Raw genomic sequence first — 14,685 nt, forward strand, 5'->3', positions numbered from 1 at the left:
TCAGTTAAGAATGAGGAAAATAAATGATTTTATTTTACTTTTATTGTTCCTTCTCTGATACTGTTCCCTTTTTTTGGTAGAACTGAGTTTTTGACCCATATCATTTCCTTCTCCCTGAAGAACCTCTTTTAACATTTCTTCCATGGCAGGTCTGCTGGCTATGAATTCCCTCAGTGATTGTTTCTTCTTTTTTAATGTGTGTGTGTGTGTGTATATGCACATATATATATATATTTTATTTTATTGAGGTAAATTGGTTTATAACATTATATAAATTTTAGTTGTATATCATTATATTTTGACTTCTGTATAGACTGTATCGTGTTCACCACCAAAAGTCTGGCTGCCATCTGTCACTGTACAAATATCACGCTTTACCCCTTTCACCCTCCCTCCACCCTGTGTCTCCTCTGGTAACCACCACCTCAGTTTTTTTTTAATTTGAGAAAGTTCTTATTTCTCCCTCACTTATGAATGATAATTTTACATACAGAAGTCTATATTGGTCCTTTTCTTTCTTTTAACACTTTACTATTTCACTTCCTTCTTTTCTTACTTACATGGTTTCTGATGAGAAATTCTCTGTAATTTTTATTCTTGTTCCTCTATAGATAAAATATTCTCTCTCTCTCCCCACCTCCACTTACCCACCAGAAAATCTTCTTTTAAGATTTTCTCTTTGTGTTTTGTTTTATGCAGCTTGAATATATGATGTGCCTAGGTATAGATGTTTTGGTATTTATCCTACTTAGTGTCTTTGGAGATTCCTGGATCTGTGGTTTCGTGTCTTTAATTAACTTTGACTATTTTTTGGCCAGTATTTCTTCAAATATTTCTTAAGCTCCATTCTGTCTTCTCCTTCTGATATTCCAGTTACACGTATGATATACCATTCTGAATTGTCCTGTAGTTCTTTGATGTTCTGTTTTATTCATTCTTTTTTCTCTTTACATTTTAATTTTGGAAGTTTCTATTACATGATCTTTAATGTCACTAATTCTTTCCTAGGCTGTGTCCAGTTTACTGATGAGCCCATCAATGGCATACATTACTTGCCTGTTCTTGGATCTTGTCTACCTTTTCCATTAGAGCTTTTAAAATATTAATCATGGTTATTTTAAATTCCTGGTCTGGTCGTTCCAAAAGTCTGTGTCATATTTGATTCTGGTTCTGATGCTTGCTTTTTCTCTTCAAACTGCCTTTTACTGTGCCTTCTAATTTTTTTAAAAGCTAGATATGATGTATTGAGTAATATAAATTGAGGTAAATAAGCCTTTAGTGTGAGGTTTTATGCTAATTTGGTCTGTGTTTAACAGTTTGTTGAAGCTCTAAGTGCCAGAGACATCAAATTCCTCTAGTGTCCTTGTTTTTTTCCTCCCCCTTTTGTTGGGGGAATCCCAAAGAGCTCTTCCTTAGCTGAAGTTTGTGTTTTGCAGCTCTTTTGTGTGTAATCAACTACTGTTTTACTGGGACTGGTTGGTGTTGTGGTAAAGTATGGGGGAGGGAAAGCATTCTATACTCTCATGATTAAGTCTTAGACTTTTAGTGGACCTTTGCCCTGGCCTGTGACTTTCACAGATGTTTCTTAGCTCTTCCCACTTAGGTGAGACAGGATGGCTAGAAAGGGCCGGGGTTGGGAATTGCTCTTCCCTCGTGAGGAATAAGACTCTGATTAAGCTTTTTTCTTGGAGAATATGCCTTTTTTATGGATAATGTTCAGGGCATATTTTAGAATGATTGCTTTCTCCCTCCCTGTGCCAGAGCCACCGGGGGATTTTTCTTGACTCTTCACCATGAGGATCTGGAGGCAAAACCTGTGAAAGTGTGATGGTACCTCTAAGACTGTGTCCCCAGGAGTTTCTCATTCTCAAGCTAGACCCCATTTACCCTCTAGCAGTTTGTCAAAATTACCATTAAAATGTTCTACCATTTACTGGCTCTAGTGGTTTCTGCTCCTGGTAAGCAGATTTTTACTGTGACTCTGGATTCACCTGTCTCTCCAGATTTTAGGATGGCAATTTGCCCTGCAAACTCAGCTCTCTGCTGTGTCCAAGAAAAGTCATTGCTTTTGGTTTGTTCAGCTTTTTTCTTATCATAAGGATAGATGTGATGACTTCCAAGCTCTTTACATGTCAGAGCTGAAACTGAAAGTCCTAGAACTTCTTTTGTATTTTAATGTCTTCGATTTTTCTCATTTTCCCTTCTCAGATTTTCGTGACATTGGTGTAGTTGAAAACTGATACAAAATTTTAATGTTAGATACGTAATAGGTGCAAAAAAGTAGTCAACATTTATGGTTATAACCTAAGAAGAAGGAGACATAAATGCTATTAGGGTCCAGACTTATACTGTATGCAGAGCTTTGTATTAAATGTTTGACCACAATCTGGATGAGAATCAAGAATGTGGCACTTTTATTTTTGTGTATGTACATACTTATTCTCCTTCCCACACAAAATAATGGGATATATTAAACGGAATATGATATATAAGAGGCAGGAAGCAGTCCCTCTGTTATATTTGGCTTTGTTCAGGCTCTTATTACAGTATCATGTCCAGTTTTACATTGCTCATTTTAAAGAGGATGTCAAAAAACTATATGTAGTGTGTCCTGGGAAGAACCAACAACTATGATTAAAGGGATAGAAAATAGGTCCTTTGAGGCAAGTTTTAGGAATTGAGTTTGTTTATTCTGGAAAGGAGATGGTAAAGAGTTACTTAACTATCTTCAAGTACATGAATGGTTATTATAAGGATGATACTGTCATGTTGTTCTCCAAATGCACAGAGGACCCAAAGAGGAAATAGACTTATTTCATTTAAAGAAAATTGTGTTAAATGCTGAAATTGACTATCAAGGGATGTCATGGAATCTCTGTTTTTGAAAATATTTAAAAAGAGCAGCAGCAGATGGTTATTTATTGAAAGGCTTAAATGTTTGACGTCATGAAAGTGACAGGCAGGATTGTAGACCTTGCAGCTTTTTCCACCTCTGTGATATGATTTTCTTATATTTATTGTAACTTACTAAGCATATCCCAGATATCTTATTGGGAAGCCTCTTACAATTTGGTAAAATTATTCTTGAGCTTGCATTGCATCTTTTGTTGGATTTATCTTGAATGGAAACATTTCAGTGTTATCTGTCTGCTAGTAACTAAATTGAAGTCAGTTTTATAGAAAACAGTCTACATTTGTATTTTTATACTCTACTAGGCATATCTGAAGTATCACCTGAGTGTTCAGTGTTAATATTTTTTTCAAGTACTAAATTACAAATATTCTGTAACTTTTGTGACAGGGAATCCTCTTGGTATATGATATTACAAATTACCAAAGCTTTGAGAATTTAGAAGACTGGTATTCTGTGGTGAAGAAAGTGAATGAGGAGTCAGAAACTCAGCCGCTGATTGCCTTGGTGGGCAATAAAAGTAAGTTATTAATGCTTATTTATGTATAGTAAAGTTTATTTGCCTATCTTGTAGTTTTTATTCCTAAAAAAATTTCATGTTTGGCAACATAAATAGGTATAGCTTTCCTGGAGTGAGCAAATTGCTAAAGGAGAAAATTCCTAAAGATGAGTACACATCTTTTCAATAACAGTTTTGATTCTCAATCTATCATAACTGCTCTCCTGCTTTGGCCAATTCCTGTTAAGGTAAGTTCTGTTTGGACAGTGTGTGTTTTGGCTTCCTGTGGTCTAAGGAAGCAGCGTGGACTATTAAGAACAGCAACACAGCTGCAGATTTTATGATATTTCACTGCAGCTTCAGTTCTGCCCCAGAGATTTTGAGAGATACATTTCATTAAATGACCCTCTGTTCTAGGGAAGAAAGTAGTGTCTGCGTGGAATTTTGTGTGCATTGTTTCTTGCACCCATCTCTCAGAAAGTTCCTTTTATGAATTTTTGAGGTTTGTCCTGAAATATAGATAATTTTTTTTTTGAGAAAGAGTGTATTAATTTAGGGGAGGAGTAGTGCTTGGTAAAAATGATGGATAAGTAATTTTTGATATTTGTCTCTTGGGCTATGATTACAGCATATAAAAATTATGAGACTGAATTCAGTACAGGACTGTTATTTGGTTCATAGTCCTGCAATGCAGTTACCTGGGAAAGGAGACATTAATAAGGATTTTAAAATGTTTAAAATACTATTATATGATCTAATCTTTTACAACTTATTTGAGGTCAGAAAAAGAGAAAATAAATTCAGATTATACCATGGAGGATTTAAGTCAGGAACTGTTTCCTGGCTGTAAGCGTTCTTAAATCAATACCCAAGTATACTACCAAGAGAATTATCTTCTCCAATGGTCTTTAAAAATATAGTGTATTTTTGTTAGTAATTGTTTAGGAAATAGTACTTCCTAAAGGACCAAACCAAGATTTATTCATTATGTGGTTTTGCACACTTAGATGAACATTTAATAATTCTAAGCCTTACTTTAAAACCATTGCAAAACAGGTGTGAATATCATTTCTCTGAAGAGTTCATAATGCAAATTTTATAATACATTCTAGAAAACAGTATTACATATAAGAAATGGATGGCTTAGGTAAAAGGCACAGTTTTTTTTAAGCTTTAGTTAAATTTTGCTCATCTGTTTTATAAATAATTCTGATTGAGTGAATCAGCTGCTTTTCAATTCATTGAAATCCCCCTTTACAAATCATAAGTTTTGATGAGCTTAGGTTCTATTTCTGAGTGCAACTTTTCATTTTAGGGGATCATTTCTTAGTCAGTTGTCATGTTACCAAAGCATTGGCTTATATTATGGTTAACTTTGTGCTTTAAATTGGAGATTTCCCATTACCTTTTGGGAAATTATAGAGTAGGGAAGAGATAGGGGGTTGGAATTTGATTTCATTTCTTTGAGGTTATAATCTAACTACCATCTGGAGTAATGGTGTACTGGTGCATAATTATATACATTATGTTATGTATTTATGCTGTCCTGTGAGGCAACCACCATTGGTCACTGTCAAAGACAGGATATCAGACTAGATGGGCTATTGGACTGTGCTGGTGATGCTATTCCTAGGTTTTAAAAACAAACATTTATGTAAGTTGTATGAATTTATGCAAAAAATTATTGCAATGTTGTGTTTGAGATTTAATAGCATAAAAGTCTGGAATATTTTTGCTTATTGCTTAGCTCTAACCCTTTTCTTGTATATATAATACTGTATTTTAGAATATGTAGTAGAGTATATAGTCATACAGAATGTTATAAATGTAAAATGAAGAGATTATAGGTGAACATTTTTGTGGTTATTATTTACTGCATAATCTGTCACTGACTTGATTTCATATGATCATGTAATGGAAGATCTTATAATTTCTGTTTCCAAGTTGATGTTACATTAGCATAGTAGTATGTATTCATTTCCTTTTTTGGGGATATAATTGTAATAAAAAGCAAAGACTTTACATACTGGTTAAAGGCAAAGAAAAAGAAACGTGATGGGAAGACATTTGAAACTTAATTATTATTTTCATTATCTACAGAGTCATCTTCTGCCTAAATGTGCTTTTGAAAATTCATCGTTGTGTCCTATTCTTTGCAGCTTGAATAGAAAGTATATGTTGAAAAGAAATATGTATAGGCTGTGAAAACATTGGCAGCAGTAGCCAACTTTTAGCCAAAGATTAGCATAAGGATAGGATAGAGAGATAATTTCCATACAAAGAGAGAGAGAGTGTATGTGTGAATTTGTTCTATAGTAAGTGCTTGTAATTAGTAAGTTATAAACTCATTTGCTTTTTATTAAAATATAGCAAACTCTCAGAAATTTGGACTAATGATTGAGGATAGTCTTTGGTGAGGATGAATTATGGCTTTATTTTTGTAAAAAATTGAGTTTTATTATGTTTAAATATAAAGAGTAATTAGAATAGGTTAATGAAATAGCCAGTAGAGGAAGGGACTTGCTTTAATGAAATAAACAGAATTGGTAATTAGTAAATTAATTATTTCAGTATATAATACTTAAAACAAATTATTTTATTCTATATTCTATTCTGAAAAGCTCTAAGACACTAGTTAGTGTTCTTTCTTTGTACCATTTAAGATTTTAAATGAAGTATTAAGCCATAGTTAAGATCGTAGGGCTTTGAATTTACAAAGATGTTGCTTTCAAGCCCACTTTCTTCACTTAACGGCAGTGTGACTTTAGACAATTTACTTTATATCATTAAGCCTCAATTTCCTCATCTGGAAATAGGGATAATAGTTTCTGTTTAATAAAGTTGGTTTAAAGATTAAATGAGATATTTCATAAAAAGCTCTTTGCATGTGGTCTTATACACTGTAAATGCTCAATAACTATTAATTATTGTTATTATTAATCATAATAGCCTTTTAAAAGCACTGACTATAGCTTCAATTCAAATGATCACAAATTACAGATTAGAAGAGCTGAGATAGTTATTTTACAAAAGTGGCCTGGAGGAAATGGGTCCTAGAGAATTCCTTTGTCACCATCTTATTCCTTGTTTCGTGTTTTTGTTTTTTTCCATATTGTTAGTTCTCATACCATGTGTTGGGTAGGACAGTTCATTCAGCAGACATTCTTGAGTGCTAGCTGTCTGTGTTTTCAGCTAGCCATTGTTAGTTTCCACAAAGGTTGAGCCGAAGAGAGTGCTTAAGGAGTGGGACCTGCTAACCTAGGTCTTAATTTTATTCTTTTTCTCTGTCTTCACGTTTTCTGAAAATTTGACTGCCATTCTTTTGCTCTGTCTGGTTGTTGGGATTAATAAATACAAGTATATCCAAATCTTCATGGAAGGCCCTACTTTTCCCTAGTGAGGTAAAAATAAATTCTTGGTAGGTAACTTTCAAAATGGGAAAGAGGGTAAGCCATATACTTATTCTGTGTATTTTACGGAAGTTCTGTTGAAGTTTGATCATGTCTGCAGCCCCATGTGGAATGAAATGTCTGGCAGGCTAGAGATCCAGCCACACAAACACTAAGAAATAATTATATTACCATCTAAGGCAACTTCTGCAATTCAGGGAGCCAAATCCACCAGGCCGAATACCTGATTTCCTAGCCTTGAAGGTCTTGCTCTCCTGGCATCGGGGCATTCTCACTTGATCATAGCCTGTGCTGCAGAGCCTTGGGATTTTCAATTTATGTCCATTTATGGACTTATTACAGGTGGACCTGGCTGTGACCTAAAACACCATCATCACCTCTCAGGTAAACTACTGCAGTAGCCTCCTAACTGTTCTTCCTGCTCCTAACTTTGCTTTCTTACAATCTGGTTCCCAAACGGCAAATCATATGACTTCTGCTTAAAACCCCCTAGTGCTTTCTCATCACACTTAGAATGAAATCCTAACTCCTTAATCCGAGTTTGCCAAGCACTAGTTCTCAGACCTCATCTGCTACTGCATGCTCCCTTGCCCCACTATATGCATAAGGTACATTTGTCTTTTTTTCTGTTCCTAGAACATTCCAAGTTTGTACCTTAGGGTTTCTTCTGCTTGAATGCTTTTCCTTCTGGTCTTCGCTTGGCTGGCTCCAGTATGTCATTTGGATCTCATCTTAAATGTCATCTGCTCAGAGTTGCATTCCTCGATCACTGTCTAAACAAGCCATCTAGTCCCTTTCTGTCAGGACATCCTGTTTCAGTTATCTGCGTAGTCTTGTTGCTATCTGATATTGTTTTTTGTTTGTTTCTTGTCTGTCTTTCCCCACTAAAATCCAAGCTCTATGAAAGCTAAAGACCTCATCACTTAGAACAGTGCCTGAATGAATGAATACTGAATGAATGAATAAAAGCCTTTTCATGAAGACTGTTGAAATTACAAGTGTTTATGGCCTGGGATGTGTTATTCAGGGAAAATGGTTTTCTTAATGAGGAAAAATACATATGTAGATACAGGGAATCTATTAGATGGCCTTCAGGCCCTACTGGCCTGCTGAATTCCAACCTGGTGAAGAACATCAGAGAGAGTTTCTTAGGAAATACATAGAAGTTATCTTATGCTGGATCATGTTTGAGATAAAATGTCATAGATTTTATGTCATGATTTTAGGTTAAATAAACATTATAAAAGAATTAAGAATTTTGCTTGTCTTTCTTAACTTGTGACTTTACATAAGGGTAGAAACCTATACTTTTTACTTTATTTACAAATTTTTTGTTTTAGTGTTTAATTTCAAAAATAATAATCTGCACTAAAGTACGGCTTTAATTTTTCTTTAGTGTTTCAGGGAAGGTTCAAATTGAAGTGAATAGACATTCAGGAATATTAATTTTTTTAAAAATTAATTTTAAATTCAATCCGTGTTTTATAATCACATGGCATTTTAATTTGTCATTTTGTTATTTTCTATCTTTAAGCTGTTATGTTTTCCTACTATCTGATCCATCAGCTAGTTTCTCCCCTGACTAGCTAACATTCTCAGTTGGATAGATTGTAAACAGAAATTAACAGGGGTTGCATAGGAGCTGCCCTCTTCTTGATTTATAGCTTCTTAGTTAGTGGAGGGGTGGTGGTTATCAGTAACTTGTATTGGGGGTAGGAATTATCACGCTCCAGGATAGAGTGGATGGATGAATGATTTCTACTCTTAAAGATATTAACCAGATCCTTTCCCAAATAAAGACTAATAACTCAGATTTTTAAACAATCTTCATGACAGATGAGGGCATAGAGAAGAGTGCATCAACACTAATTAACAATGTTGAATGTATATTCTTCTTAACAGTGATTGATTGTTCTTGGAGTACTATCTCTGCCCAGGAAGTGATGTTTTACACTGTGAGGTTCAAAGGTTACATTTTAATGTACCTTGTAAGTTGTGTTCCCTGAACTCAGTGGAAATGTATTATTAAAACAAGTAAATTTCAAGTTGAAAATTTTACTGATGCTCTCAGTAAAATTATCACAAGTCTTTTTAAAAGACTATTCTTTATTCTCAGTAATAAAGGAGAGTAAGAAATGGTTATAGGTCCAGCTTGAAAAACTTCACAGGAATTTACATGAAAGTACTTGCCTATACAGTGACTCTTTTGAGTCTTCAAAAATTCTTATTTATCTAGAGAGTAGAAATGTGAAACTATGAAGTAGGTAACATTTACTCTGATTCCTATTTTGAAGAATTCATATTCATATCAACTTCTATAAAATTTGTCATCTACAATATTACAACAAAGTGAATGAGTGAGTCATTATTATCAGTTTGCTTGAGAGAGTTTCTAATTTAAAAGCATAAACAAAAACTCTTTTGAGGATTTGAAAAGTTCATTGTGTTTATACATTCTAAATTTAAACATCCCGCGCCCTCATCCATTTCTTTTAATACTTTAGTTCTTTTTTGTTCCAGGAATAGTAATCCCGAAGTATCAGAACCAAGTGTCTTTTTCAGATGAGTGCAATATTTCTGTTTCTATTGCTTCATTCTTTTGCTTTTTCCTCTCTTTAAGTGTAAATTTGTCAGACAGAGCTATGATTACTTACTGGAAGATGCTGATCGCATCTTATTTTGATACTGATCGCATCTTATTTTGATACTGATCGCATCTTATTTTGATACTGATGATGTCAGTATCCTGAGTAAGAGAGTATTTTAATATACAGGCATGCACTCCATAACACTGTTTCAGTCAACAACAGACCACATATCTAATGGCGTTCCCGTAAGATTGGTACCATATAGCCTAGGTGTGTAGTAGGCTATACCATCTAGGTTTGTGTAAGTACACTCTGTGATGTTTGTACAATGACAGAATCTCAGAGTCACAGAATTGTGACTGTATATACTTAAAGCTGTTCTCTTATGTGATACTTCACACCCTTACTGTACTTTCAGAACATTTTGATAGCATTTCAAGTTTAATTGGTTGAATAGTTTCCTCAAGTTAAATACATAAATTTGCATTCAGACTGATGTTATGACTGATAATTATTGGGTAAGAAAAATGTCAGATGAGTGCCTTTTCATAGTACTGATCAAAAACCATTTTCACCTGACGGTTGTTGCGGTGATGTGATGTCGTTTCATAGTTACTCTTTTGAGATAACCTCCTTCAAACCATTTTGGCAGTATTACAGTTTACCTAGCCTGAGAAGTAGTAAGGTTTTTGTGGTTTTGTTCTGGGGGAATTATGTAAGTGTTTCAGTCACAACAATCTGTTTATAGGATTTCTGTCCATTTTCTCATTGTCATAATGGAGAGAGCTTATTAAATGCTTAAGGAAGCGTAATCCACCTTACTTTTGTTTCTTTTATGATGAATCTCTGATTTTAAATTTGAGGAAATTAATTATTAGATATTAAATAAAAGAACACAGCTTTCTTTTATTTAATAAAAAGATTTCTTCGTGAAAAGGAGATCTGAAATTTTCATTAATGTAATTAAGCCCCTTTAATAATTTATTTTAATTTATATTTGCGATAATTGTGGTACAAATCCAATATAGATTAAAGGAACACTAGAGTGGAGATCGGAAAACTTCAGTTTTTGTCCTGGTGCTGTCATTTTATCTAGCTTCATGACACTGGGCAATTTACTTAATCACTTAGGATCATCTTCATGCATAAAGTGAGGGGATTGTACTAGGTAATCATAAGTATCTTCTATTCCTAAAATATGATGATCCAAACTATGTTTAGTTGTAAGTCTGCTTAACTGAACATGTTTATTGACATACAATTTTAAGAGAGTATACTTTTAACTTTTTTTTAAAGTGTTTATTTAAGGTATACTTTTTTTTGGTGAGGAAGATTGGCCCTGAGTTAACCTCTGCTGCCAGTCTTCCTCTTTTTTCTTTTTTTGTTTTCTCCCCAAGGTCCCAGCACATAGTTGTATATCCTAGTTGTAAGTCACTGTAATTCTTCTTCTATGTGGGATGCTGCCACAGCATGGCTTTGTGAGCAGCGTGTCGGTCCACACTCAGGATCTGAACCAGTGAACCCTGGGCTGCCAAAGTAGAGCATGCGAACTTAAACCACTTGGCTTATGGGGCTGGCCCCATAATTTTAACTTTATGTGCAGTGTAAACCCTGTTTTCTTATCTTTGCAGAGATGATTTCTTAGGCTCATTTTATCATTCCATTGATAGATTATTAAGAATCTGTTTTCTATATACATAGGTGCATATACCTGATAACAATAATAATAATGAATCTAGCTAAGATTTATTGAATTCTTACTATTTTCCAGGCACACCCTGGAAATTTGCTGAGCTAGGAGTGTTTTGGGGGCTCTAAAAGTAGCATTTCTTTTTAACTTAAAATTGTTCTTGAGCTTAGAATTTAATTATTTTTCATTTTTTGTTATATTTTCTAAAATTTCACACGAATGTCTAGTTTTTGCAGTATAAATAAAGCAATTCAGCAGGTATTTTCTTTGTTTGCTTTCCTATGTCTTCTCTCATTCATTCATTTAACAAATAGTCATTGAGCATAGTCCTGTCTAGGTGTTAGGGATACAGAAATAAACAGACAAACAAAAATCCCTGCCCTCATCTAGCTTTATTTCAGTAGAGGAAGATAGGTGATAAATAAATGAGTAACATATATGATATGTTAAATGGTGATAAGTGTTGTATAGATAGATAAAACAAGGAAGGGAGAAAAGGGAAGTCTTTGGGGAGGGTGTTAAGATTTTAAATATGGTAGTCAAGGAAAGTCTGAGGAGATGATACCTGAGCAAAGACATAAAGGAGGGGAGAGAGAGAGCGCCACATAGATATCTGGAAGAAGAGTTATCCGTATAGAGGGGAAGATTAAGTGCAAAGGCCTTGAGGTAGTAGTCCGTCCTCCGTCCCCCCCCCCCCCCCCGCCCCGCCGTAACTCAGAGCAGGTATGTATATGTTTGTGTGTGTGTGTGTGTAGCTATGTGATATTACGGGAATAGTGAGTGAAAGGAGTAGTGTAGGAGATGAAGTTAGATATAAAGAGGGAAGGGTCTAGGAAGAGGACAGATCAGGAAATACTTTGTAGGCCATTTTAAGGGCTTTGACTTCTACTCAGTGTGAGATGGAAAGCCACTTAAGGATTTGAGCAGAGTGAAGTGATTTAACTTGAAAAGATCACTACAGTTCTTGTTTTGAGGATATATTATAGCAGGTAAGGGTGGAACCAAGGTAAACAGATAGGAGGCTTTTGACATAATCCATGTTAGAAATAATGGTGGCATGGATCATGGTGATAGCAGTGGATAGTGGAAGTGGTTGACTTCTGGATATATTTTGAAGGTAGGGATGATGAATTTTCTTATAAATTAGTTGTGGAGTAGAGGAAAGAAGAGGCAAGATAATACCAAGATTTTTGGCCTAAGCATCTGGAAGGCTGAAATTCAACTTACTGAGATGAGGAAAAGTGCGGGAGGAATAGATTTTGGGTGAGAATCAAAAATTTGCTTTGGACATGTTAAATTTGAGATACTTATTAAGCATCAATATGGAGATGTTTAGTAGGAAGATGGAAATATGAATATAGAGTTCAAGGGCAAGATGAGGTCTAGAGATAAAAACCTGGGAGTCAGTAGCATGTTGGTGATATTTAAATCCTTGAGACTGGGTGAACTTTACATAGAAGTGGCTATAAAAAGAGAAGTGGTCTAAAGATTAATCCTTGGGTTAGAGCCATGTTTTAAAGTTTGGGTAAGTGAAGAGAGATTAGCAAAGGAATTGAAATGTGGCCAGTGGAAGTAAGAGGAAAATCACGAGAGTGAAGTGCCCTGGAAGCCAACTGTAAAGATGTTTTAAGGAGAAGGGAGTAATCAACAGATGAGGACTGAGAATGGTTATCAGATTAAGCAGTGTATCGGTGGTTGGTGTGACCTTGGCAAGCAGGTTCATTGGAGTGGTAGGGATGAAAGCTGAGTAGAGTGAGTTCAAGAGACAAGGGAAAGAAATGAAATGTGGACAATGAAGAGAGGCAACATGTATATGTAATGCCACTGTACAAGAGAGTCAATAAATGGGTTAGCAGCTGGAGGGATTGTGGGTCAGAACTCTTTTAGTGTTATTTTTAAAGGATGGGAGATATGTTTTATATTCACAAGGAAGAGAGAGACAGACATAAAAGGGGAGTTTGCTAATAACTGGTGATATAAACTGCGTGTCTTTTTAAATTTTTTGAACTTGTTCTGTTTTTAGATATGGTTTTGAATGAGTCCTCTCCATTCCTTACTCTTTAGTTTATTGCATTGATTCTGATTAAGTGAAAAGGTACAACATGAGGAGTCTGTGAGAACTTTGCCAATTCCTAACTCCTTATAGGGGGTTGAGGGAAATGAACAAATAGAAAAGGACTAGGACAGAATACTAGAGGGTTTCTAATTTGATTTTAATAATTATTAACTATTTTTTGCTTTTTAAACTGTATAATTCTTCTGAAAAAGTCACCTTTTTTGGAGCAAAGTTTTTTTGTTGTCTTTGGAGTTACACAGGGGTTCTGTAATTAAAGCTCCACAAAGGCAGAGATTGTCTGCCTTGTTCACTGCTGTCCCTCTAGTATCTAGCTCGTCCGCGGCACACAGAGAGTGCTCAATAAATGCTTGTTATGAATGACTAGAAAATCGTTAGTTTTCTGCTTCAGTAAAAGATAGAACTATGGATCTTTTGAGGTGTAAAGTGAAAATTATACTGGTTTTTTTTTTGAGGTTTTGTAAAACTCTGAGCCTAGGTTTTTCATCTGGAAGAGGTGTTTAATAATAACAGCCTCACTTGGTGCTTATAAGTTACTACCACATAAGATCAAGTAAAAAGCCTTTAACATTACACACATAGTTCTTTTGAAAACTGAACTCTTAGCTCTAATTAATCTGTTAATTTTCATTCAAAATTTTAATTTTAAAAAGATGACAAATTGTATTTTCCCCTATGGATATTTATTTTATAGTGTGTTCTAGCACTTTAATATAGAGAAAAAGTATAGAGTAGTGGTTAAAGGCACAGACTTCTAAGACCACTTAGGTTCAGATATGGTCTCACTTATTAATTGTGTGACCATGATAAGGTACTTAACATCTTTGTACCTCAGTTTTCTCATCTGTTATGAGGGGAATAATAATAGCATCTACCTTATAGGGAGGTTGTTATAACAATTATATATAAAGCTAGAACCATGCCTAGTATATAATAAGTTCTCTGTGCATTAGTTGTTACTATTGTGTTTTCCACCATCTCTTCAAATCCTGGGTAAGGGAGGAAGTATTGCTAAGTGTATATATATATTTTTTAATTTAAGGATTTAAAAATAAAAACCAGTAAAAATTGTGTGAAATGTCTCTGAAATAATGATGAATAAAATTTTGGCTATAATTAATGTTTGGAAGCCAACTTTCACTTCACTTGTAGTTTAGAAGTGTATTTTTCTGAAAAATAATTTCAGTTGGTGGAGGTGATATAATTTTGATATCCAATCTAAATGGTGAAAGCTGGTGTACAGTTGCCATGAATTTTTATCTCAAGTTTATTTTGCTATGTAGACATGTGTCTAATAAAAAAAAAGATGCTGCATAAACCATTGTTTGAGTTTGAATGTGCTTCTGTTTTTGGTTGAGGTATAAATGTTATTTCTGGCTGTGTCCTTCATACTTAGCTCTTCTTACAACAAATGGAAAGGCCTTAATTGTACCTAAGGGAATAGTTAATCCACAGTGGACACATGGTGGACAAAAGCTGAGTCTAGTAAACGAAATAAAATTATAAATGGTAA

The 14,685-nt window shown here is 34.6% G+C and overlaps 1 protein-coding gene across 3 annotated transcripts in view; it reads left to right on the forward strand.

Moving 5' to 3' along the window:
* RAB28 (RAB28, member RAS oncogene family) overlaps positions 1-14,685 on the forward strand; it is a 90,008-nt gene that overhangs the window by 19,993 nt on the left and 55,330 nt on the right. For 2 of the 3 annotated variants that reach the window (XM_046657302.1, XM_046657301.1), the window contains exon 4: positions 3,302-3,431. In XM_046657302.1, the coding sequence (XP_046513258.1) occupies positions 3,302-3,431 (130 nt within the window). Of the gene's footprint in view, positions 1-3,301; positions 3,432-7,162; positions 7,205-14,685 lie in introns of all 3 variants that reach the window. The other variant, XR_006888029.1, reaches the window with a different exon arrangement.

This window comes from Equus quagga, chromosome 3, assembly GCF_021613505.1.
Source record: "Equus quagga isolate Etosha38 chromosome 3, UCLA_HA_Equagga_1.0, whole genome shotgun sequence".
Taxonomy (NCBI): Eukaryota; Metazoa; Chordata; class Mammalia; order Perissodactyla; family Equidae; genus Equus; species Equus quagga.